This window comes from Acartia tonsa, chromosome 13, assembly GCF_053477335.1.
Source record: "Acartia tonsa isolate MP-2025a chromosome 13, ASM5347733v1, whole genome shotgun sequence".
In the NCBI taxonomy this organism is placed as follows: Eukaryota; Metazoa; Arthropoda; class Copepoda; order Calanoida; family Acartiidae; genus Acartia; species Acartia tonsa.
In genome coordinates, this window is record NC_137272.1 from 26,279,138 (window position 1) to 26,303,211 (window position 24,074).

The 24,074-nt window shown below is 34.1% G+C and overlaps 2 protein-coding genes across 2 annotated transcripts in view; both read right to left on the reverse strand.

The window, feature by feature from the left end:
• Positions 1–11,110, reverse strand: part of LOC145303876 (phospholipid scramblase 3-like) — a 28,483-nt gene extending 17,373 nt beyond the window's left edge. The window contains exons 1-2 of the mRNA XM_080145531.1: positions 11,042–11,110; positions 10,499–10,570 (exon numbers count right to left, since the gene is read on the reverse strand). Of these exons, the coding sequence (XP_080001657.1) occupies positions 10,499–10,570; positions 11,042–11,089 (120 nt within the window). The 5' untranslated portion in view covers positions 11,090–11,110. The remainder of the gene's footprint in view (positions 1–10,498; positions 10,571–11,041) is intronic.
• Positions 11,111–11,814: 704 nt separating this feature from the next.
• Positions 11,815–24,074, reverse strand: LOC145335226 (phospholipid scramblase 1-like). Its single transcript, XM_080180959.1, has 5 exons — positions 24,022–24,074; positions 21,655–21,742; positions 16,066–16,104; positions 14,706–14,756; positions 11,815–11,926 (listed from the first exon to the last, which is right to left on the reverse strand). The coding sequence occupies exons 1-5, from the start codon at positions 24,062–24,064 to the stop codon at positions 11,815–11,817; spliced, it is 333 nt and encodes a 110-aa protein (XP_080037085.1). The 5' UTR covers positions 24,065–24,074.

The window sequence follows — 24,074 nt, forward strand, 5'->3', positions numbered from 1 at the left end:
CGCCCCTTAATAGCCTCTTACCTTAATTTATATAATCCTTACCTTAATATATATAACATAGCCCCTACATAGCCTCTTCATCGCCCCTAAATAGCCCCTTACCCTAATTTATATAACATAGCCCCTACATAGCCTCTCCATCGCCCCTTAATAGCCCCTTACCTTAATTTATATAACATAGCCTCTACATAGCCTCTACATAGCCTCTCCATCGCCCCTTAATAGCCCCTTACCTTAATTTATATAACATAGCCCTACATAGCCTCTCCATCGCCCCTTAATAGCCCCTTACCTTAATTTATATAGCATAGCCCCTACATAGCCTCTCCATCGCCCCTTAATAGCCTCTTACCTTAATTTATATAATCCTTACCTTAATATATGTAACATAGCCCCTACATAGCCTCTCCATCGCCCCTGAATAGCCCCTTACCCTAATTTATATAACATAGCCCCTACATAGCCTCTCCATCGCCCCTTAATAGCCCCTTACCTTAATTTATATAACATAGCCCTACATAGCCTCTCCATCGCCCCTTAATAGCCCCTTACCTTAATTTATATAGCATAGCCCCTACATAGCCTCTCCATCGCCCCTTAATAGCCTCTTACCTTAATTTATATAATCCTTACCTTAATATATATAACATAGCCCCTACATAGCCTCTCCATCGCCCCTAAATAGCCCCTTACCCTAATTTATATAACATAGCCCCTACATAGCCTCTCCATCGCCCCTTAATAGCCCCTTACCTTAATTTATATAACATAGCCTCTACATAGCCTCTCCATCGCCCCTTAATAGCCCCTTACCTTAATTTATATAACATAGCCCTACATAGCCTCTCCATCGCCCCTTAATAGCCCCTTACCTTAATTTATATAGCATAGCCCCTACATAGCCTCTCCATCGCCCCTTAATAGCCTCTTACCTTAATTTATATAATCCTTACCTTAATATATATAACATAGCCCCTACATAGCCTCTCCATCGCCCCTAAATAGCCCCTTACCCTAATTTATATAACATAGCCCCTACATAGCCTCTCCATCGCCCCTTAATAGCCTCTTACCTTAATTTATATAACATAGGCCCTACAAAGCATCTCCATCGCCCCTTAATAGCCCCTTACCTTAATTATATAACATAGCCCCTACATAGCCTCTCCATCGCCCCTTAATAGCCTCTTACCTTAATTTATATAACATAGCCCCTTCATAGCCTCTTCATCGCCCCTTACCTTAATTTATATAACATAGGCCCTTTATGGCTCCTGTACAGCCTCTGTAATTGTATTGCCCCTTCATTATAGAAGGTAGTGCATTAAGGTAAGGAAGGAATGTGACCCTCTACAGTTTTAAATTTAAGTTTTAAAAGGATGACAAGGATGACAACATTTATAAAAGCAAAGCTCTGAAACGGTAGAAAAAAGTTTAAAGGAAGCCTGCAAGAAATACCACGCTTTAACTGCTGAAAGACTGCCACAAGTAGACCAAATACCCCAAATTTGAAGCCTTCAGCTTCTATAACAAAAAAGTTCTAGGCATTTTAAAATGACATTTTATGTACAATGGAAATTTTGAAAGAATTGCAATGCTCATGTTGAAAACTTTAAAATTAAACTACGTGGCCTAGAAACAAAATTATAAGCTTATTTTTTTTGTCATAAATTTAGGTTTCCAGTAACTAATTATATTTTTACAATAAAAGTACCCATTTTTATAGTCAAAATCATTAAAAAAAAATAAGTTTTACTTGCGTTGTACCGAATGTACTGTAGCCAATCAGAAGGCTGAATCAGCTTAACAACCAATCACAGCTAAGCTTGTATTAGTTTACCCCTTTGTTTCCGCTATGATTTTTGTTTAAAAATGCAATTTAAATCGATTTTTTTTCATAGATTTTGACTATGAAATGTGGTGTTTTTATTGTAAAAATGTAATCAGTTACAGGCAATCTAAGTTTCTGACAAAGATAAGGTTATAATTTTATGTCTAGGCAACGTAATTTAATATTGTTTTTTCTTTTATGAGCATTGGAAATCTTTCAAAAATTCCATTGTACATAAAATGCTATTTTGAAATGCCTAGAACTTTTTTGTTATTGAAGCTGAAGGCTTATAATTTGGGGTATTGGGTCTTCTTGTGGCAGTCTTTTAGCAGTTAAAGCGTGTTATTTCTTGCAGGCGTCCTTTAATGAACATTAATAATGTAGAGTGTCAGAACTGAATAGTCAGAACATAAATTTAAAATTCGAAACAAAATTGTAAGTAAATTTATTGAGAAATTGCTTACATGCAGGAAAATGCTTAAGGACGTACTCACATTTTTTGGACTTGATTATAGATATGATTCGCTTATAACATTCTATTTTGTTGTCCTAGAAATCAGTATCCCAGAAATCAGATTAATCGGATAATTTTGATACATAAAAATTTGTTGTAAGTTAATAATTAGTATGCTTAAAATGGACGTATGGATATTCTGATAATGATTATAGACTTTCTAAATCGTACCTTTCTACTACAGGAATCACATGCCTAAATTAACGAAAATAGCTAACCGTTACGGACGTACGGACTGATCCTTAATATAGAAAAGCTTTGCTTTTAAAAAGTTAAAAAGATTTTTTGTGGGGATGGGGTAATATTTTTCTTGGGGTGAATTTTCTGGGAGGGTGGAGATACCCTCCCTCGAAATAATTATAAACCCTCTATGAACTTAAAAGAAGCTTCACTGTAAAGGAGAACCATATAGGTTCAGCGGTTAGCTTTTCTACAGACAAAAAAAAGATTACTACTTTATATAATAGGTTATGAAAAAGGAAAAAAAAGCAAGATAACAAGGATAACAACATTCACAAAAGCAAAGCTCTAAAATCAGGAGGTCAAACATAAATTTTGTTAAAATTAGCGTAAATCTATAATACAAAGTAGAATGATGTCTGTCCATCCGTCTGTCTGTCTGTCCGTCTGTCTGTCCGTCTGTCTGTCCGTCTGTCAGTCCCTTAAGATCTCGGTAACCACTGGACCGATTATATTCTACTATTCAGGGAATATACCTACTGGTCCTGTGGTGGTTTTAGGCTATTTTCTTGGGGGGTGGGATACCCCCAACCCCCCCAAAAACAAAAAAATCCCCCCCCATTTGATATGATATGATGTATGTCTGTCTGTCTATACCGTAGGATCTTGCTAACCGCTGAGTACTGAGATGATTTTAAGATAGTTTATTTTTTTTCCTTATAATAAAATAACAGGATATTTGTCCATAAAAAGCGAAGCAATATCTTAATTTTTGTTGTTGGAACTGTTATTCAGTTGATTATACCAAGGATCTAAAGGAATAAGACAATGGCCGATAAATTTTTATCCATCCCTAATAACGATACACAAAATTGCAACACTACAACCAAAATATGACAAAAGTCCCCAAAGTTTTGAGCCAACGAATAAGAAAACTTCATTATAAAACTTTGGAGACTATTGTAAAAATTGCCTAATGTTTCCTTTATCCCTGAGATTATACAGACTATCCTTAAACTAATATTTACATTAAAGTAACAGGATGTTTATCAGTATCAACTGAACCGATATGCTTCTCCTTTACATTGAAGCTTATTTTACTCGCAGGAAAAGTTTTCATTTTGGGGAGGGGACTAACACTTTCAGCCCCCGGAAGGTATCACTTCCCTTAAATTCTTAACCTTCCCCCTCCCCCCCCTCTCCACCACATCTATTCATTAAAGTACTCCTAGGGTCATCTATGGGATTAGCCGTTAGTGACTTAAAAATAATTCAAGTGCAATGATATATTTACCAAATTAATACGATAATTTTGTATACATTTTTTATGAAAAAAAATTATTTTGCCAAAGGCAGCCAAAAAATAAGCAGCAAATATTTCAAAAATGCTCTGATAATCAGAGATCTACAGGGATAAGACGATTGTCGATAAAATGATATATATACATATATACAGTGTGTTTTTTTATGAGAACTTTTTTGAAAGCAATTTTACCTTACTTATAGTTATTAGAATTTAATGATTAATGGCTTATTCTCTTCTTTTTTATAACCTTTAATAGAAAAGCAAAAAATATTTCAGTTTTTATTCAAAAAGTACAGTAAATTAAAAAATTTAAAACTTAGGTGTCAACATCTAAAAATGGTTTTAGTGCATTTTTCTTATAATCTACCTTTGCAAGAATGGCTGCAAAACGCTTCAAAGTTGAGATATTGAGCTAAAAATTTATATAGATACTACTTGTGACATGTACTAGAACATTTTGAAATTTGAAGGCCATATCTCAACCAGGGAGGGAATACTGGCCCCCCAATGTACTCCCTCCATTCTTGGAAAGGGTAGAAGATTTGAGCATAAGAAAAATGCGCTAAAACCATTTCTCGTATTCATTTGAATCCTGTGGATAGGAACCGGTTCTCATCCATACGAAAAAACTATGTCTAGCATCGTATTATATCCAGCTTTCTACGAATATAGATATGTACAATCATAAGATTAAACCCAGTTTTTTTAGCCGGTGCCTTCTGCACCTCGGGGCTAAAAAAACTAGTTTTAATCTCATAATTGTACTTTCTATATCCGCGGAAAGCCGTTTATAATACGATGCGAGAAATAACTATTTTAGATGTTGACACCCATGTTTTGAAATTTTGAATTTACTGTACTTTTTAAATAAAAACTGAAATATTTTTTTGCTTTTCTGTTAATGGTTATAAAAAACGAAGAGAATAAGCCATTAATCATTAAATTCTGATAACTATAAGTAGGGTAAAATTGCTTTCAAAAATGCTCTCATAAAAAAAAACACTGTATATATATGTATGTTTATATATTAATTATTCCCATTGATGATTCACAAAATTACCCCTTCTTTAGTTTAGAATTAGTGGTTGAAACATTTAGACACTCAACTTAATGAACTAAACAATCACAAAACAATAAAAAGTCCCCAAGGTTGTTAATCTAACGAATAAGAAAACGGTATTATAAAACTTTGGAGACTAGACAGCACTCTTGGATAAGCCAACTTATAACACTTTGGGAACTATCCTAATCCTCCCTGGCGAAATGACAATGAGATTTTTTGGTAAATTTGTGGCAAACTTTATTCTTAATAAATTAGCACTTGGCAAAATTATACTGGAGAGATATTTCATTGAAGAATAAATTTTTTTTTTGCCCAAACTTTTCGTCAGCCAATAATAACAGATAAGTTAAACATTGTAAAAATAATATAGTAACTTAACTCGAGTTGTCAACGGCAGAAATTAGGTCCTGAGATGGTTTTAGGCCTGGAAAGGTTTATAACAATTTTATCTGTATTTCTTAAAATAAATTAACAGAATCTTTGTCTGTATGTATGAATGTCTGTCTGTACCGAAGGATCTTGCTAACCGCTGAACCAATATGGTTCTCCTTTACAGTGAAGATTCCTATAGGTCCTGAGATCGTTCTCCTTAATAGGGTAGCTTCTCATAGGTCCTGGGGAGGTTAATAACTATTTTATTTTAATCCTTATAATAAAGTAACAGGATCTTTGTCTGTATGTATGTCTGTCTGTACCTTGCTAACCACTAAACCGACATGGTTCTCCTTTACAGTGAAGCTTCCTATGGGTAATGAGATGGCTTTAGGCCATTTTATTTTTAATCCTTATAAAAAGTAACAGGATCATTGTCTGTATGTATCAAAGAAGATCGCTAACTGCAGAACCAATATGGTTCTCCTTTATAGGGTAGCTTCCAATAGATCCTGGGAAGGTGTATAACTGTTTTGAAGGAGGATATAAGGGGCTATTAAGGGGCGATGGAGAGGCTATGTAGAGGCTATGTTATATAAATTAAGGTAAGGGGCTTTTAAGTGGCGATGGAGGGCTATTAAGGGGCGATGGAGAGGCTATGTTATATAAATTAAGGTAAGGAGCTATTAAGGGGCGATGGAGAGGCTATGTAGCGGCTATGTTATATAAATTGGCTATTAAGGGGCGATGGAGAGGCTATATAGGGGCTATTTTATATAAATTAAGGTAAAGGACTATTAAGGGGCGATGGAGAGGCTATGTAGGGGCTATGTTATATAAATTAAGGTAAGGGGCTATTAAGGGGCGATGGAGAGGCTATTTAGGGGCTATGTTATATAAAATCGGGTAAGGGGCTATTAAGGGGCGATGGGGAGGCTATGTAGGAGCTATGTTATATAATTAAGGTAAGGGGATATTAAGGGGCGATGGAGAGGCTATGTAGGGGCTATGTTACATAATTAAGGTAAGAGGCTATTAAGGGGCGATGGAGAGGCTATGTAGGGGCTATGCTATATAAATTAAGGTAAGGGGCTATTAAGGGGCGATGGAGAGGCTATGTAGGGCTATGTTATATAAATTAAGGTAAGGGGCTATCAAGGGGCGATGGAGAGGCTATGTAGGGGCTATGTTATATAAATTAAGGTAAGAGGCTATTAAGGGGCGATTGAGAGGCTATGTAGGGGCTATGTTACATAATTAAGGTAAGGGGCTATTAAGGGGCGATGGAGAGGCTATATAGGAGCTTTGTTATATAAATTTAGGTAAGGGGCTATTAAGGGGCGATGGAGAGGCTATGTAGGGGCAATGTTATATAATTAAATTAAGTGGCTATTAAGGGGCGATAGAGAGGCCATATAGGAGCTTTGTTATATAAATTAGGGTAAGGGGCTATTTAGGGGCGATGGAGAGGCTATGTAGGGGCTATGCTATATATATTAAGGTAAGGATTATATAAATTAAGGTAAGAGGCTATTAAGGGGCGATGGAGAGGCTATGTAGGGGCTATGCTATATAAATTAAGGTAAGGGGCTATTAAGGGGCGATGGAGAGGCTATGTAGGGCTATGTTATATAAATTAAGGTAAGGGGCTATTAAGGGGCGATGGAGAGGCTATGTAGGGGCTATGTTATATAAATTAAGGTAAGGAGCTATTAAGGGGCGATGGAGAGGCTATGTAGGGGCTATGTTATATAAATTAGGGTAAGGGGCTATTTAGGGGCGATGGAGAGGCTATGTAGGGGCTATGTTATATATATTAAGGTAAGGATTATATAAATTAAGGTAAGAGGCTATTAAGGGGCGATGGAGAGGCTATGTAGGGGCTATGTTATATAAATTAAGGTAAGGGGCTATTAAGGGGCGATGGAGAGGCTATGTAGAGGCTATGTTATATAAATTAAGGTAAGGGGCTATTAAGGGGCGATGGAGAGGCTATGTAGGGGCTATGTTATATAAATTAAGGTAAGGAGCTATTAAGGGGCGATGGAGAGGCTATGTAGGGGCTATGTTATATAAATTAGGGTAAGGGGCTATTCAGGGGCGATGGAGAGGCTATGTAGGGGCTATGTTATATATATTAAGGTAAGGATTATATAAATTAAGGTAAGAGGCTATTAAGGGGCGATGGAGAGGCTATGTAGGGGCTATGCTATATAAATTAAGGTAAGGGGCTATTAAGGGGCGATGGAGAGGCTATGTAGGGCTATGTTATATAAATTAAGGTAAGGGGCTATTAAGGGGCGATGGAGAGGCTATGTAGAGGCTATGTTATATAAATTAAGGTAAGGGGCTATTAAGGGGCGATGGAGAGGCTATGTAGGGGCTATGTTATATAAATTAGGGTAAGGGGCTATTTAGGGGCGATGGAGAGGCTATGTAGGGGCTATGTTATATATATTAAGGTAAGGATTATATAAATTAAGGTAAGAGGCTATTAAGGGGCGATGGAGAGGCTATGTAGGGGCTATGCTATATAAATTAAGGTAAGGGGCTATTAAGGGGCGATGGAGAGGCTATGTAGGGCTATGTTATATAAATTAAGGTAAGGGGCTATTAAGGGGCGATGGAGAGGCTATGTAGGGGCTATGTTATATAAATTAAGGTAAGAGGCTATTAAGGGGCGATTGAGAGGCTATGTAGGGGCTATGTTACATGATTAAGGTAAGGGGCTATTAAGGGGCGATGGAGAGGCTATATAGGAGCTTTGTTATATAAATTTAGGTAAGGGGCTATTAAGGGGCGATGGAGAGGCTATGTAGGGGCAATGTTATATAATTAAATTAAGTGGCTATTAAGGGGCGATAGAGAGGCCATATAAGAGCTTTGTTATATAAATTAAGGTAAGGGGCTATTAAGGGGCGATGGAGGAGCGATGTAGGGGCCATCAAGTTGCAATGTAATATAAATTTGGAGAAGGAGCGATGAAGGGGCGATGTAGGAGCGATGAAGGAGCGATGGAGGAGCGATGGAGGAGCTATGTAGGAGCGATGTAGGGGCCATCAAGTTGCAATGTAATATAAATTTGGAGAAGGAGCGATGAAGGGGCGATGTAGGAGCAATGAAGGAGCGATGTAGGAGCGATGTAGGGGCCATCACAGTACAATTTAATATAAATTTGGAGAAGGAGCGATGAAGGAGCGATGTAGGAGCGATGGAGGGGCGATGTAGGGGCCATCAAAGTACAATGTAATATAAATTTGGAGAAGGAGCGATGAAGGGGCGATGTAGGAGCGATGAAGGAGCGATGTAGGAGCGATGTAGGAGTGATGTAGGAGCGATGTAGGGGCCATCACAGTACAATTTAATATAAATTTGGAGAAGGAGCGATGTAGGAGCGATGGAGGGGCGATGTAGGAGCCATCAAAGTACAATGTAATATAAATTTGGAGAAGGAGCGATGAAGGAGCAATGGAGGGGCGATGTAGGAGCGATGGAGGGGCAATGGAGGGGCGATGTAGGGGCCATCAAAGTACAATGTAATATAAATTTGGAGAAGGAGCGATGAAGGGGCGATGTAGGAGCGATGAAGGAGCGATGTAGGAGCGATGTAGGGGCCATCACAGTACAATTTAATATAAATTTGGAGAAGGAGCGATGTAGGAGCGATGGAGGGGCGATGTAGGAGCGATGAAGGAGCGATGTAGCAGTGATGTAGGGGCCATCAAGTTGCAATGTAATATAAATTTGGAGAAGGAGCGATGAAGGGGCGATGTAGGAGCGATGAAGGAGCGATGTAGGAGCGATGTAGGGGCCATCACAGTACAATTTAATATAAATTTGGAGAAGGAGCGATGTAGGAGCGATGTAGGGGCCATCACAGTACAATTTAATATAAATTTGGAGAAGGAGCGATGAAGGAGCGATGTAGGAGCGATGAAGGGGCGATGTAGGAGCGATGTAGGGGCCATCAAAGTACAATGTAATATAAATTTGGAGAAGGGGCGATGGAGGAGCGATGTAGGGGCCATCAAGTGGGTTGTTATATAAATTAAGGTAAGGGACTACGGAGGGGCGATGGAGAGGCTATAAAGGAGCCATCATGGGGCTATAGCATAGCCTCTTATCATAAGAGGCGATATGAACGCCCCTTTAAAGGAGCTATTAAGAGGCCATGAAGGAGCTATAGCATAGCCTCTTATCATAAGGGGCGATATGAACGCTCCTTAAAAGGGGCTATCACATCGCTCCATATGATAAGAGGCTATGCTATAGCTCCTTGAAGGAGCTATAGAAAATCATCGCCCCATATGGAGCGATGTCATGGAAAGGACTATACCCCAATTATCTATATAACGTTTGTCTTTATTATGATCATGTCCAACATAATACCGACAAATCGACAGATCAATAACATTATATTTTTTTTAATATTTTTGTCTCTGTAAATAAGGCTTATATTACCAGACATTTTGACTATTTTTACTCACTTTACATTCCATAAAAGGTATATGAATTGTCTTTCTTCTTGTAGCACATAAGAAAATATTTAATTTTCTTTCTTATTGGTTATTGTTAAAATCGAGGCTCGGCAGCTGCGCTGCGACTAAGCCCCAAATTTAATCCATTTGGATGCTTTCAAATTTTTATTGAAATATCGTTTTTTTTTATTGTAAAAGGTTGATTTACCTGAGGCTTACAGGCGTTTAGCGCACGGCTGCCTAGACCTAGCTATAATTGACAATTTTAGGGAAAGCTTATTATTAGTTTAAGGCTCTTTGCAGGCTTTTTTACCTAAATTTTTCTTTCATATGAACTATAAACAAACTATGAACTATTGAGGGTTATGAATCATAAGTTATGGGAGCCCCAAGGTCGTGATAGATCCCCACAGTGCAGTTTTAGAGATCCTTGCAGGAGCTAAAAACATGTTTTTTCTTTTAAATGTTAAAATTCTTAAAAAATCAGGAAGGGATTGGACATTGACTGTAAAATATACTAGTGCCCAAAGTTTATAACCACAACTACTTTTATCATACTTTTATCATATTTTCATTGGTTGTTTCAAGACAAGTAGTGTCCAAACCTTTCTACCAATAATCTTAAAATACAAATGGTGTTATTTTGTTGCCATGAATTGGGATGTACATAAATTTATCATCCATTGTCATATCCCTTAAGATCCCAGAGTAAAAATAAATATTCTAACTAAATATAATTATGAGAGAAGCCAACCTGAGTCATACAGGGGCAAAGGATACAGTTATCACATCTGAATGGTCGTGTTATTCTCACATTGTCTTTTCCCTGAAACAAAACAAATATCTTATAGATCGAGACACAAAAAATCGTGGATGGACAAACGGACAAAGTGAATTATAGAGTGGTCAAAAAAGGAAATAAAGAAAGAGGAAGAAGAGTTTAAGAGGTATGATAAAAATGTTTATGTCTTTTTTGCTGTTGGAAAGTGCTTTATTAACAAAAAATCAGCAATCTAACTTTAATAGCACCGAGAAAATATAAATTATAAATATACATGGTAAATGATTGAGTATTTTCGCTATTGAAAAGTAGAAAATCAATTACTCCTCCCCAAACTCGGTATCATTAGCACTTATGCCTATGACGCTTTTGCTCTTTCTAAATGCATGGCATTAAATCATAAATTTTGATGGAACGGTTCTTGTATATGTTGGTTATATAAGCTAATACTATGACGCAGTATGTAAGAATCCTTAACATCTTGCGAACATGTCAACACATTCAAAGAAAACATACCTGTCTATCTGAGAGCATCAGATCAAAGGATCTGTTTAAGTCAAACATACATTAATTATCAATTATAATGGTAGGGTTGATTATTCTAGAAAGTATGTATTTAAAAACAGGTATAAGAAATCCCCATTGTAATTAATAATAAGTTTTATTTCTAAAGTAGTTTCTTAGCCCCTAGCATTAAGGGCTTTTTATTTCAAGGCGAAAAGAGGAGGGAAAAAGCTGTACCAAGTCCTTAATTCAATATAAAACTTCCTTAAACTAACCCAGAAATTATGTAAAGCTTCACTTTAATAGATTGGTGATTAATGATTGGCAGGATTAGGGCCCCCCAAAGGTATTATACAAGATATGCAAGACCACGCGATAAGTTTATTTTTATTCATTGGAAAAAATTAAAAATTAAATATAGCTAAATAAATTGTGGAAGAAAATTGAAAGGTATCCTAGATGACAAACATTAATTTAGACATGTCAAGGCTATCTATATTACAATTTTTAATATATTTTTTCAAAATAAAATAGTTATACTTAAATAAGCTTGATCGTTCTTTGGATAATACATTTTTTTATGTTCGGGAATAAATATACTTAACCCAAAATTAAAGGAATAAAGCCCTGCAATTAAATTATTAATGAAAAATACAAAAGCAGCAAACACTCGACTATTCAATTTCTCATCTTAGGAAAGCTGAATGGTATTCTTTTGGAATTTGTTTTAGAAATTTATGCGCCATATCTAAGTCTTATAGGATTGTTTTATGATATTTCTAATTTCAAAATTCAAAATATTCAAAATTAATTGTATCTAAGTTCCTTAATGAGTTGCAGCACTGACGCGAACAACAGTTCGAGTCCTCTTGTCCATACAGAATCTGATGCCCAAACCTACGAAAAAATGTAATATTGAAGCAATGAAATAATTTCGAAGATATGCTAAAATATCCTATTCAAGGTGAAAAATGTTAAGCAAAACTTTGAAAATAGACTAATGACATGTAGCCCAAGCATCTTATAAAGGAATAAGACAAAGGCCGATTAATTGATGTACAACCCCAATTATGATACTCAAAATTACCCCTTCAGTAGATTACAACTAATAAAAGAAACGTTTTCACACCACACATACTGAACCAACCATTTAAAATTTGATTAAAGTTCCCACAGTTGTTAAGCCAACGAAAAAGAAAACGCTAATATAAAATATATTTTTTTCAAGTTTTCAAAGTGCTTATATTGATTAAAGATAAATGTTTTTATTAAGTCTGAAGATAAAATGTTAGAAGTTGAAAAAAAAGAATATCATTGTTGAAAATTGTCTGGCTGGAAAAATTAATTTACAGGATATTGGGGAGACAATAGACTTTTGTCGGTTAGAGTGACCTCAGATATTTTTAAAAGACTGCTTATGGTCATTAAACTTAATAATTAAGTGAAAACAAAATATATTTATATATATTTCATTTAATACATTATTACTTGAATAAAAGTCTTAATTCTAATTTCAGAATGAAAGGTTGCAACAAAAGGGTAGGTATGGGAAATTCCAAATTAATACCAAGAAAATTAAGGTCACATTTGGTCAAGTTTAAATGGATTCATAAAATTATTTGCAAACATGTTAAAGATATATATACATTTATTAATACTAAAATCTCAGCCAAAACTAGACACCATAAATTTTGTACCTATTGCTATTATGTCAGATGCGGGATATCAATGAAAGAGAATTAAGGGGAAAATCCTTGGGTTAAGATGTGCACCACATTTTATGCACAATTAGTACGTTCAGACAAACGGTCGTGCAATGGAAGGGTTGGTTGTCTATAACAACTTATTTTATAAAACTCTATATCCCGAACATTTTACTATAGTTTATTATGATTTATTTAGGGTTAAGTCTAAAGTAACTCTAATGTCAATATGTTCTTTTTATAAATTGATAAATGGTCAATGAATTTGCTTTTTAAGATCCGTTATAAAATAATACAGAGGTGGATTCTTTAAAAAAAATTGGATCGCTGCATGCTAGTGAGGCAAAATTAGACATTTTTATAGGATTTTATTTGATTTTTGTAGATTGTTTATGTGATTTTGAGGTTTTTTCACAAAAACAATTTTGCCTCACTGGCGAGCAGCGACCCCAATTCTTTTTTAAGAATCCACCTCAGGCTATTCTAGTAGAGGCGAAGCTTTTTTAAACAAATAAGCTAACAACTAAAAAATTTGATTAATAATCAAAGTTTTAGTTATGTTTATCTAGCAACGAACAAAAATTTTGAACTTGAAGGACATTATTGCAGCTGATATGAAATTACTTTTGTAGTAATGCCACAAATTCCTTAAGATTTACTCAACCAGAATTTCTAAAAAGATGTGTGATTGTGTTATTTGAAAATTCAGAAAAGTTTGTACCTATACTTTTAACGCAATTATAATTTTCTATCAAAAATAATGGGATAATTCCTTCATCTCATTTCCCAAATAAGATTTAAAGAAACAAAAAAGATCAAAAAGCAAACATTGATAATAATAAAAAACAGTGTTATTGCATGGCTTGTAGTAAAATTTTGAAGTTTATATCAACCAACCTGACGATAATTTCAAACTATGGCTTGTGGTAAAATTATAAAGTTTATATCAATCTGTCAGTAATATAAAAACTATGGCTTGTAGTAAATTTATAAAGTTTATATTAACCTGTCGGTAATTTAATCTATGGCTGTTAGTAAAATTATAAAGTTTAGATTGACATGTAAGTAATTACAAAGTTTGGCTTGTAGTATATTTATAAAGTTTATATTAACCTGTCAGTAATTACAAACTATGGCTTGTAATAAATTTATAAAGTTTAGATTGACCTGTCAGTAATTACAAACTTTGGCTTGTAGTAAATTTATAAAGTTTATATTAACCTGTCAGTAATTACAAACTATGGCTTGTAGTAAATTTATAAAGTTTAGATTGACCTGTCAGTAATTACAAACTTTGGCTTGTAGTAAATTTATAAAGTTTAGATTGACCTGTCAGTAATTACAAACTTTGGCTTGTAGTAAATTTATAAAGTTTATATTACCCTGTCAGTAATTTTAAACTTTGGCTTGTAGTAAAATTATAAAGTTTAAATTAACCTGTCAGTAATAACAAACTATGGCTTGTAGTAAATTTATAAAGTTTATATTTACCTGCCAGTAATTTGAAACTATGGTTTGTAGTAAATTCATAAAGTTTATATTAACCTGTCAGTAATTTCAAAATATGGCTTGTAGTAAAATTATAAAGTTTATATCAATCTTTCAGTAATATAAATCTATGGCTTGTCAAAAATTAAAATTTATATTAATCTGTCAGTAATAACAAACTTCGGCTTGTAGTAAATTTATAAAGTTTATATTTACCTGCCAGTAATTTCAAACTATGGCTTGTAGTAAAATTATAAAGTTTATATCAATCCGTCAGTAATAACAACCTATGGCTTGTATTAAATTCATAAAATTTATATTGACCTTTCAGTAATTTCAAACTATGGCTTGTAGTAAATTTATAAAGTTTATATTAACCTGTCAGTAATTTTAAACTATGGCTGTTAGTAAAATTATAAATTTAGATTGACCTGTCAGTAATTACAAACTTTGGCTTGTAGTAAATTTATAAAGTTTATATTAACCTGTCAGTAATTTCAAACTCGTTTTCGCCTTCATAACAGTCACAGGAGCATCTTAAATTTAAGAATTGAGATTGATCTTGAACCCCTTTTTTTTCTTCGATATGTTACTTTACCAGCCCATAAACGAGAAATGCTTTACAAATATTTCATTTTATTAAACGAGGTTTAAAATAGAACTAATTAAAAAATGATTAAGCTAGTGTTGTTGGTTTAATTTAACAATAAACATTACAAAATATAAACTTACAAAATAATATAATTTGCGACTACGCCCCATAGATGTCTCTAGGGGCACTTAATTGTAGGTTGGGAGCGGGGTAGGGAGTGTTGACGCTTCAATTTAAATTTTAGTTTAAAAATTAAAAAATGAAAGAAATAGTTAATATCCTTCCCTTAACCGATAAGAAGTTTCACTGCAAAGGAAAATTATATCGGTTAAGTGGTCAGCGAGATCCTTTCTACACACATACACACACACACATAGGTATCCTGTCACTTTTATATAAGGATTTCCCTGTCCCTGTAGTGAGTTAGACACACATGGGTTAAAATATTCAAACTAAAAATCTAAGTATTCGCAGAATCATTTTTAATTCTCTCTTTTTCCCAAAATTTTTGTTGTATTAGATCTTTTCTCACTATCCACTTTTAAGGATAGACAATAGATTTATAACCCTAGATGGGCAATCAGAAACTATAATCCGTCAAATTTTAGTAAGTTACTCTTAGCAGACAAACATTTTCATTTTTTAGTGACTGAATATTAATTCAATAATAAACTTGACGAAATTTTTTTCACATAAGCTCAATCACTTTTTATGATCGTAGAAATACATATTTCATACAATAATTGAACCAATCTAGCTTTGTCTCCAAAAGTTCAACTATTTACAGCTAACTTATTATATAACAAACTAGCGGCTAAGCCCCCTAGAAGCCTCTAGGGGCACTTAAGGTAGGAGGGGGAAAAGTCGACCTCATCCCATTTTAAATTTGAGTTTCAAAAGAGTTTTTGGGAGGGGAGGGGTGAAGACTCCCTCCCCAAAAATAGTTTAAAACCTTCTCAGGACCTATAAGAAACTTCACTGTAAAGGAGAACAATATCGGTTCGGCGGTTAGCGAGATCCTTCGGGACAGACAAAAAACGCTTACTACTTTATATAATAGGATAGAAAAATACTGAAATTGCGAACCAAAATCTGTACATTTTCTAAACCAATAATATGGTCAAATTGTTTCTCGATACAATAACATCAGTATAAAATTTTTGCAGGTAGTCTTAGACAGATAGAAACAACAAATACAAACAAACAATCACCCTAATGGTCTTTTATTGACAGGATAGATTTTAAAAGTTTACCTGGCTTCGGAAAATTCATTCAACTGTTGGACTATAATCCTAAAATTAAATAGAAAAGTTAAAATGTTTCATTTTGATAGTGGATTAACTTAGAGAGAGAGAGAGAGAGGGGACAATGGGCTGTTTATTACAGTAGCCCCCAAAGTTTTATAATAACGTTTTCTTATTCGTTACCTTAACAACTTTGGGGATTTTAGTGAATTTTGATTGGTTGATTCATTAATTTGAGTGTTCAAACGTTTCAACAACAAATTTTAATCTACAGAAGCGGTAAGTTTGAGTATTATCATTGGGGAACTACATCAGTTTATCGGCTATTATCTTGTCCCTTTAGATCCCTGGTAAAATCTTCCCTACCCCTTCATTTTCATGATGGTATAGCGGCTGAAACCCTTGTTCAAGGTTTAATTTTTCTTGGAGAATGAGGCTACTCCCACAAAAAAATAAAAAATACATACAAATGGTAATTGAGATCTTATGGTACAAACAGAGACACAGATAGACATCCTATCTTCTTTGAATTGGGGGGGGGGGGGGTAGGGGTCAGTAATATCATCATTATGGGAAAGTGACATTCTTTTAAAGGTTCAGCTGATAGTATTTCACAGGAAAACAAATCTTTTAGAAAGTTTTTTTCTAGATTGACGAATTTACATTAGACAGTGAAAAATTTGTATCTTAAGAAAGAAAGAAAAAGAAAAATTAAAATTAAAAATTAAGGTAATAAAAATGTAAGTGCATAAACAAAATCTACTTTTAGTTTTTTTTTAAATTTAATTGGCTTACAATTTTTACTGATTGTTATTGCTAATTTACATTATGATTTGATTAATATTGAATTGAGAGTGAATTGCATAAAAATATTTTTCTCGTATTCATTTGAAACCGATTAATATCCGGTCGATTAGAACCGGTTTTCATCCATACGAAAAAAAACTATGTATAGCATCTTATTATATCTAGTTTTCTATGAATATAAAAATTTACAATCATAAGATTGTAACCAGTTTTTTTAACCCGTGCCATCAGCATCTCGGGATTAAAAAAAACTTGTTTTAATCTTATAATTGTACATTTTATATCCGCGGAAAGCTGTTTATAATACGATGCGAGAAATAACTAAATACGCATTTATATGCGCTGCTAGAACTATAGAAGATTTCATATAAATGTGTTAAACACCGTACTAAAGTCAAAGGGACAATTATTTACAAAATATATAACATCAATAATTTAATATAGAATAAATACGGAACAATGCAAATTGATTCTTAAGTTGAAATAAGATATATTGGTGTTTTCACTCAAAGTATCTGTTGAACACTGTTACCCCCCCCCCCCCCCCACTCTCGCTTTTCAAATAAATTGAAGAAAGAGGGGATGGGGATGGTTTCTATGCCTAACCTGTGATAAATGTCCTAACCCTACAGAACCTATAACTGCGGTGCCCTAACCGTGCGGGGCTAGCTGCTACCAAATATAACCTAACTTAACCTTACCTAAAAGAAACACTACAAATCTCTCTTATTTACAATTTAAAGAATTAATGGATCAATACTTAACAAGGCAATTTGTGTAAAAGCAATGCTTTTTAGAAGAAAAAAAAAGGAAAAAATAGTGAATTTATAGGGTAAGAACAGCTAAGCTGTACTTGGATGTTTAGCTTGTTTTAACAATAAAATCTCCTAAAAAATCTATTTGTATTAAAGCTATAATCTTGATAAAAGATAAAATTAATGAAAAATTATAACATTATCTGCTGAAAATCAAAATTATTTGAGAATTTCGAGGAAAGGTTGTGTGATTTTTCAACTTTTAGTTTTTGTAGAATCCTTGTATAAAAAAAAATGTCTGTTTGTGTGTGTGCTTTTCTATCTCTATTTGTCCTTGTTTCTCTCTGTGTGTTGATTTAGATCTCGCTAATCGCTCTCCTTTACCAATAGGTTCTTATTTGCAAAGGACCTATTTTTGGGGTTTGCAACATCACTCTCTCTGGTCTACTCAACCCCCCCCCCTCCCCTACTTCCTCTTCTTTTTCCCTAAAAAAGCATCTAGTTATAATATAAAAGATTTTTAGAACCATTCTCAAAATTAGAGAAGAAAAAACATCATTAATTTTCTAGCATATAATGTTCCAATTAACTATTGTAGATATAATTATCAATGATTCAATAAATTAGGCAAATTATTTTTAATCAATTTGATCGATTATTCATTTCCAGTAGCGCAGATACTTTACAACTATAATCAGTCTGTAAGTCGCTTCTTCACTTAGTCATAACATAAATTACTTTAAATCCAATTAGATATCTAATTCATATATTTACGATACCTGTTATTAATTATTAATTTAGTCTAAAAAAATAGATTACAACTGGCCTTTTTTACATTGATAATTCCGTCCCTTATATTTAAAAGGAAAATAAAGGGGGGGGGGGGGTCTTACGCCTAATCCCTGAAGGAGGACCTAACCTTGTGGGGCCTATACCTGCGGTGCCCAAACCATGCGGAGCTGCCCAATACCCAGTGTAACATAACCTAACCTAATCAAACAAATGAAAAACTACCCCATCCCATTATTTTTTTTATATTTTAAAATAAGGAGAGGTGAGGGTTAAAGAGAGTACTTTGTGTGTTTGCGCCTATAACTTTAACTTAAAGCTTGGGGTATAGTCCCTTTCGTGGCAGCGCCTCTTAAGGGGCATTTCGTCGTATTTTCAGGTTAGTTAGGTTAGGTTAACTTGGGGTAGTTGATTGCCCCTAAGGGTTAGGCAATTGGTAAGAGCCCCCCACAGGGGCTAGAAATAGGGGAAAACTACTGTTAAAATACGACAAAACGTCCCTTAAGAGGCGTTGCCACGAAAGGGACTATACCCAAAGCTTGTTATTGCTGCATTACTAATAGAAATATTAGTTCTTGTTATTTATGAGATAGAGAGCATTAGAAAGTCTGAAATAAATAAAATATATTAAAAGTAATACTAACATTTGATAAGAAAAAATTAGCATTCATAAAATAGAGTTAATTGAATATAATTATTTGGCAACGAAAATACTTACAAAATTTGGCATTAGAAATACTGGATTAAATTGTCATAAAAATATAATAAGGTCGTAAAACAAATATTGCATTGAACAATTGCCCGCATAGTTATTACAATCTAAAAATAGCTATTGCTTTTTTGCTAAACAATATTTTGAAATTGAATGTATTTAATTCAATTCAAAGTAATTTCATTAGTTGAAATAAACATAACTATAAAGTAAAAATTGACTTTAATCGTTGTAAGAAAATTAAATTTTTACCTCAAAAGGCATTTTAAAATGTTTTAAATTTTTATTTGTCTACATATAATTCTATGTAATTGTCCTTAATTACATTAATTTGGCATGAAATAAGTTGAATTTAACATTAATGAACTTGAAATTGCTTTTAATTTCTGTGAAAAAAATTTAATTTTTTTTACTTGTTTCTTTATATTTGTTCTAAATTGCATTAATTTTGCATAATTATTTGCCTAAAATGCAGGGACGTCTAATTTTTTATTTGGAGGGGTTAAAATGTGGAGTTTAAAAAATTTGAGGGGGGTAATCTCATGTATTTTAAAAAAAATATAGGGTTAAAATGAGGAGTTTCAAAGCTTGAAACACCCCTTTACCCTTTTAATCTTAAACTTTTAAAAGTTTAATCGCAAATATGGTTGCAAATGCAAGCAATGCAGGCCCCGAGCAGACAATCTTCTGCAACGCTAACACAACAGTAGCAGCAAAACAGACAGTTTTCATTCTCATTGACATTTCCAGGTGCAGGGCGTGATGCAGGATTATGCCTGTGGTACATGCCAGGGTGTAAATGGATAAGTTACTGGATATCTGGCACTTTCCCACTATGTCTGAACTGAACACCCCCCCCCCCCTCCTATTTTATAAAAAACTTGTTTATTACTTTAAGTAAGGTTAGGTCATTTTATTTCTATCGGGTACATAGAAGCCCCAGAGGTTTATGGCCCCCGCCAGGATTAGGGCTAGGAAAAAAACTAACCCCTCCCACCCTTATTTTCAATGAATTTTAATAGTAATGTTAAGCAATTTGTGGGAAAAAAGAAACTTAATTTTCGAGATAATTTTTTTTATGTAATATAAAAAACAAATTCTTAAAATCCCTTCACTTATCCATTTATCCCTGGATGCTTGGTTATGCTGCATTGGTTGACTGTGATAGAAAGACTGCGAGGGTCCTGCAGGCCCATGTATGTAAGCCCTAATAAGTATATCAACAAGGATGACAACAGTCATAAGTAGCAAAAGTAGTCTTGAAATATATATGTAAGTAAGAAGAACAGCCAAGCAGATAGATAGCATCTTACTATAAGGAAATTTAATAGTATTTATTCGTAATTCATTTTTAAATAAAGGAAGTTTAGAAAATAGAATTTTAGTTTTAGTTAATTTTCAGTATAATGTTAATTATTTAGCAGTTTTTCTCGTGAAAATGGAGTAAATGACTGAACCACCCCCTATTTTTTTCTTTTGAATATTATGCTGTGGGCTTTAATCCTGAAAGGTAATGTCCCTGCAGGGCACATTTAACCGTTACCTAACCTAACCTAAAACAAGCATTAATATGCGGTACTTTTTATAAAGTTTGTTTGTAGCAATATATAATACTAGCGGCTACGCCCCCTAGAAGCCTCTAGGGGCACCTAAGGTAGGAGGGGGAGAAGTCGACCTCATCCCATTTTAATTTTGAGTTTCAAAAAAGTACCTAAAAAATATTTTTTTTTTTTTTTGGGGGGGGGGGGGGTAAAAACACCCTCTCCAAAAATAGTTTAAAACATTCTCATGACCTATAAGAAGCTTCACTATAAAGTAGAACAATATCGGTTCAGCGGTTAGCGAGATCCTTCAAGACAGACAAAAAATGCTTAATACTTTATATAATAGGACTAGCGGCTACGCCCCTAGAGGCCTCTAGGGGCACTTGAGGAGGAGAGAGTCGAATTTGATAATTCAATTTCTTATTTTAGATTTTAAAAGAAAAATTTACGTTTGATGTTTATTTTTCGTTGAACTCTCTTTCTAAAATTGGTAAATTTTTAAAAAATTTAATTTCTCTAGGGAGGGTGGTGGTACCCTCCCCCAAAATAGTTATAAACCTTCCCGGGACATATGAGAATCTACCCTGTTAAGGAGAACCCAATCGGTTCAGCGGTTAGCGAGATCCTTCGGTACACACAGACAGACACACAGACAGACAGACAGACACACAGACAGACAAACATCCTGTTACTTTAGTATAAGGATATGTAATAACTTGGATGTTGCAACAGATTTTCATGTGCTCTTTTAAAATGATACTCGTAGATGGCTAAAATAACAATACCCCTTATCCACCTATTTTACCCAATACCCCTTCCCTCCTACTGGATAAACGAACTGATCAATAAATGAGTTCCGTATTAGCAACCTAAATTGGACGACAGATTTTACTCTGTAAATAAATACATAATCATATTCTGTATCCATTTTAGTGGCGCATTTACGCAATGAGGAAAACAACCGACAATGCAAATATCAAATATGCCTTACTTGTCAGTTTTGGCTAATTCCTCCATTCCAACTAACCCATTGGGCTTCGTCTCTGCCCCACCCCCGCGGGGCTGCTGCTGGATAACATCTAAAATAACCCAATTAAAATATATAAAAATAAATTCAAAATTTAAATGTAAATTATACTCGTCCCCAAAGTTTTATAGGGTAAGGGGGGGGGAAATTTCGGTAATTTTTCGGTTTTTTTGAAAAAAAATGGGGTAAATATTAATATTTTCAAATGAAACCAAGACCGGTAGAAAGCTTATGGAAAGGACTATCAGGTCCTAAAAGGACGTTATCCTAGGACTTTTAGAAGTTTGCCGAAATTGACCGCAAAAAAGTTACCGAAAATTCCCCACTAGCGGGGGAATTTTCGGTAATTTTTTTCAACCTAAAAAAAATCGATGAAAAACGGCCAAACGGCCAGTCGAACATAAATAATCATAATTGGTATAGGTTATAGGGATTATCCACAAAAAAATTCATAATGATCGGACTATTCCTTCTATGTTAAAAATGAATTTTTTTGAAAGACGCGAATTTTCGATTTTTGTTTTCGAAAAAATTTTTTTTTAAACTTAAAATTAATATAAGAAAAAAACGTATTTTATTACTTTTTAGGCCTGATCCTAAAAAAAGCTCACATTGAACTATAGATTTAGACCAAAAAACATGAAAATTGATTAAAAATTGACCTCAATAATCGAATTTGAAGCAAAAGTGTCATCTTTGCAAAAAATCTTGACTACATTTTAACCTTAAAAAAATCGATGAAAAAAGGCCAAACGACCAAACAAGCGTAATAAATCATAATTAGTATAGGTTATTGGGATTAACCACAAAAAAATTCATAAAGATCGGACTATTCCTCCTATGTTAAAAATATTTTTTTTCAAAGGACCAGAAATTTTGATTTTTTCCTCGCAAAAATTTGCTTCAAAAATTAAATTAATTTTTTTTTGTTTTTTATCTGTTTTATTCATTTTTAGGCCTAATTCTTAAAAAGTCCATATGGAATAATAGATTTGACAAAAGAAAACATGAAAACATGACCTTAAAAGTTGAATTTTAATTTCTTTTGAAATTACCGAAATTTCCCCAGCACCAACTTTGGTCATTTTTGAAAAAAATATTACCCCGATTTTAAAGCTCTCAACAGATTTGGAAAGAGCGGGCAATTCTTAGTTCAAAAGGTTTTTACGGATCAGCTCTAGGTCTTACCAATTTTTGTGTACGTCGATCTTTACACACATACTAAAAAATTTTTGAAAAAAAAAAAATTTTTCGTCCGACTTTGAGACCCAATAAGTACCCTTAATATTCATCATCATTTTGTAGGCAATTTAATAAGGAACAAATTTGCTTTTATGTTTTTTTCTGTCATTTGAAAGAAACATGGAGAAAAAGGTCATTTAATGAAGGTAGGTCGAAATTACCGAAAATAGCCCCTTACCGAAACTTCCCCCGCCTTACCCTAACAACTTTATAAGCCTAACAACTTTTTGTTTGTTTTAAATCTTGATTTTAAAACAGCTCTAGAGCGGCCAATTTTGCAGCTAGGATAACTTTTTCTGATCATCACCGAAAAACGGCAAATAACGGAAACCGCCATTTTCGGCGGTTACGGCGGTAAAATGGCGGTTGGCGGCGCCAATTAATATTTTTATCTGTTTATTGTTGCTCAAGGATTTGCCAAAAAAAATATAGGTCTCTAGCTGTAATAAAAGCCACGATATTCATGATATATGTCTATAGTAAAAGCCGGACAAAAAACCGGTCATAAAGTCGGTCTTGGAGCGATCAAACGGTCATAACACCACGTCTCTCAGAAGGTCATTGATATCTAAGTATTCACAAAAAAAAAATTAGGTTTCTACCTTATACACAAAAGTCATAATGTAGAAATTAAGATTTATTTAGAATTTTTTCTAATTTTGGTGCTACCCAACCGAGTTTGACCGGACACCACGACCGACACAGACCAGATATCCTAATAAAATCAACTCTTGCCGACGTATAATTACTAAACTTAAAAAGTCATGAAGTCACAGCTCTCCATCTTACCTACAAAAAAAATGAGATTGAAAAAACTAGAGGGGATGGGGGGCTCTTGGAGAACCCCCCCCCCCCCAATCTGTAAGGGTTAAATGAAAATCATATATTAGAAATCTTAAAAATTACTCTTAGTGGCGGCAGCTGTACTTGGCAGCTGCCGCAGCCGGCAGTCGACAGCTAAATGGCAGTTGATTTTTATGAAGAATTTTTTTGCTACTTCAATATCCGGTTATCCGGCATTAAAAATCAGCTGGATATCCGGTATCCGGCCAAAATAGTATCCGACCCAACTCTAATTAAAATGCTTACCAGTTTTTTCTCCAATATCAGTAGTTCCTGGCAAATCAGACATTGTCCTGTCT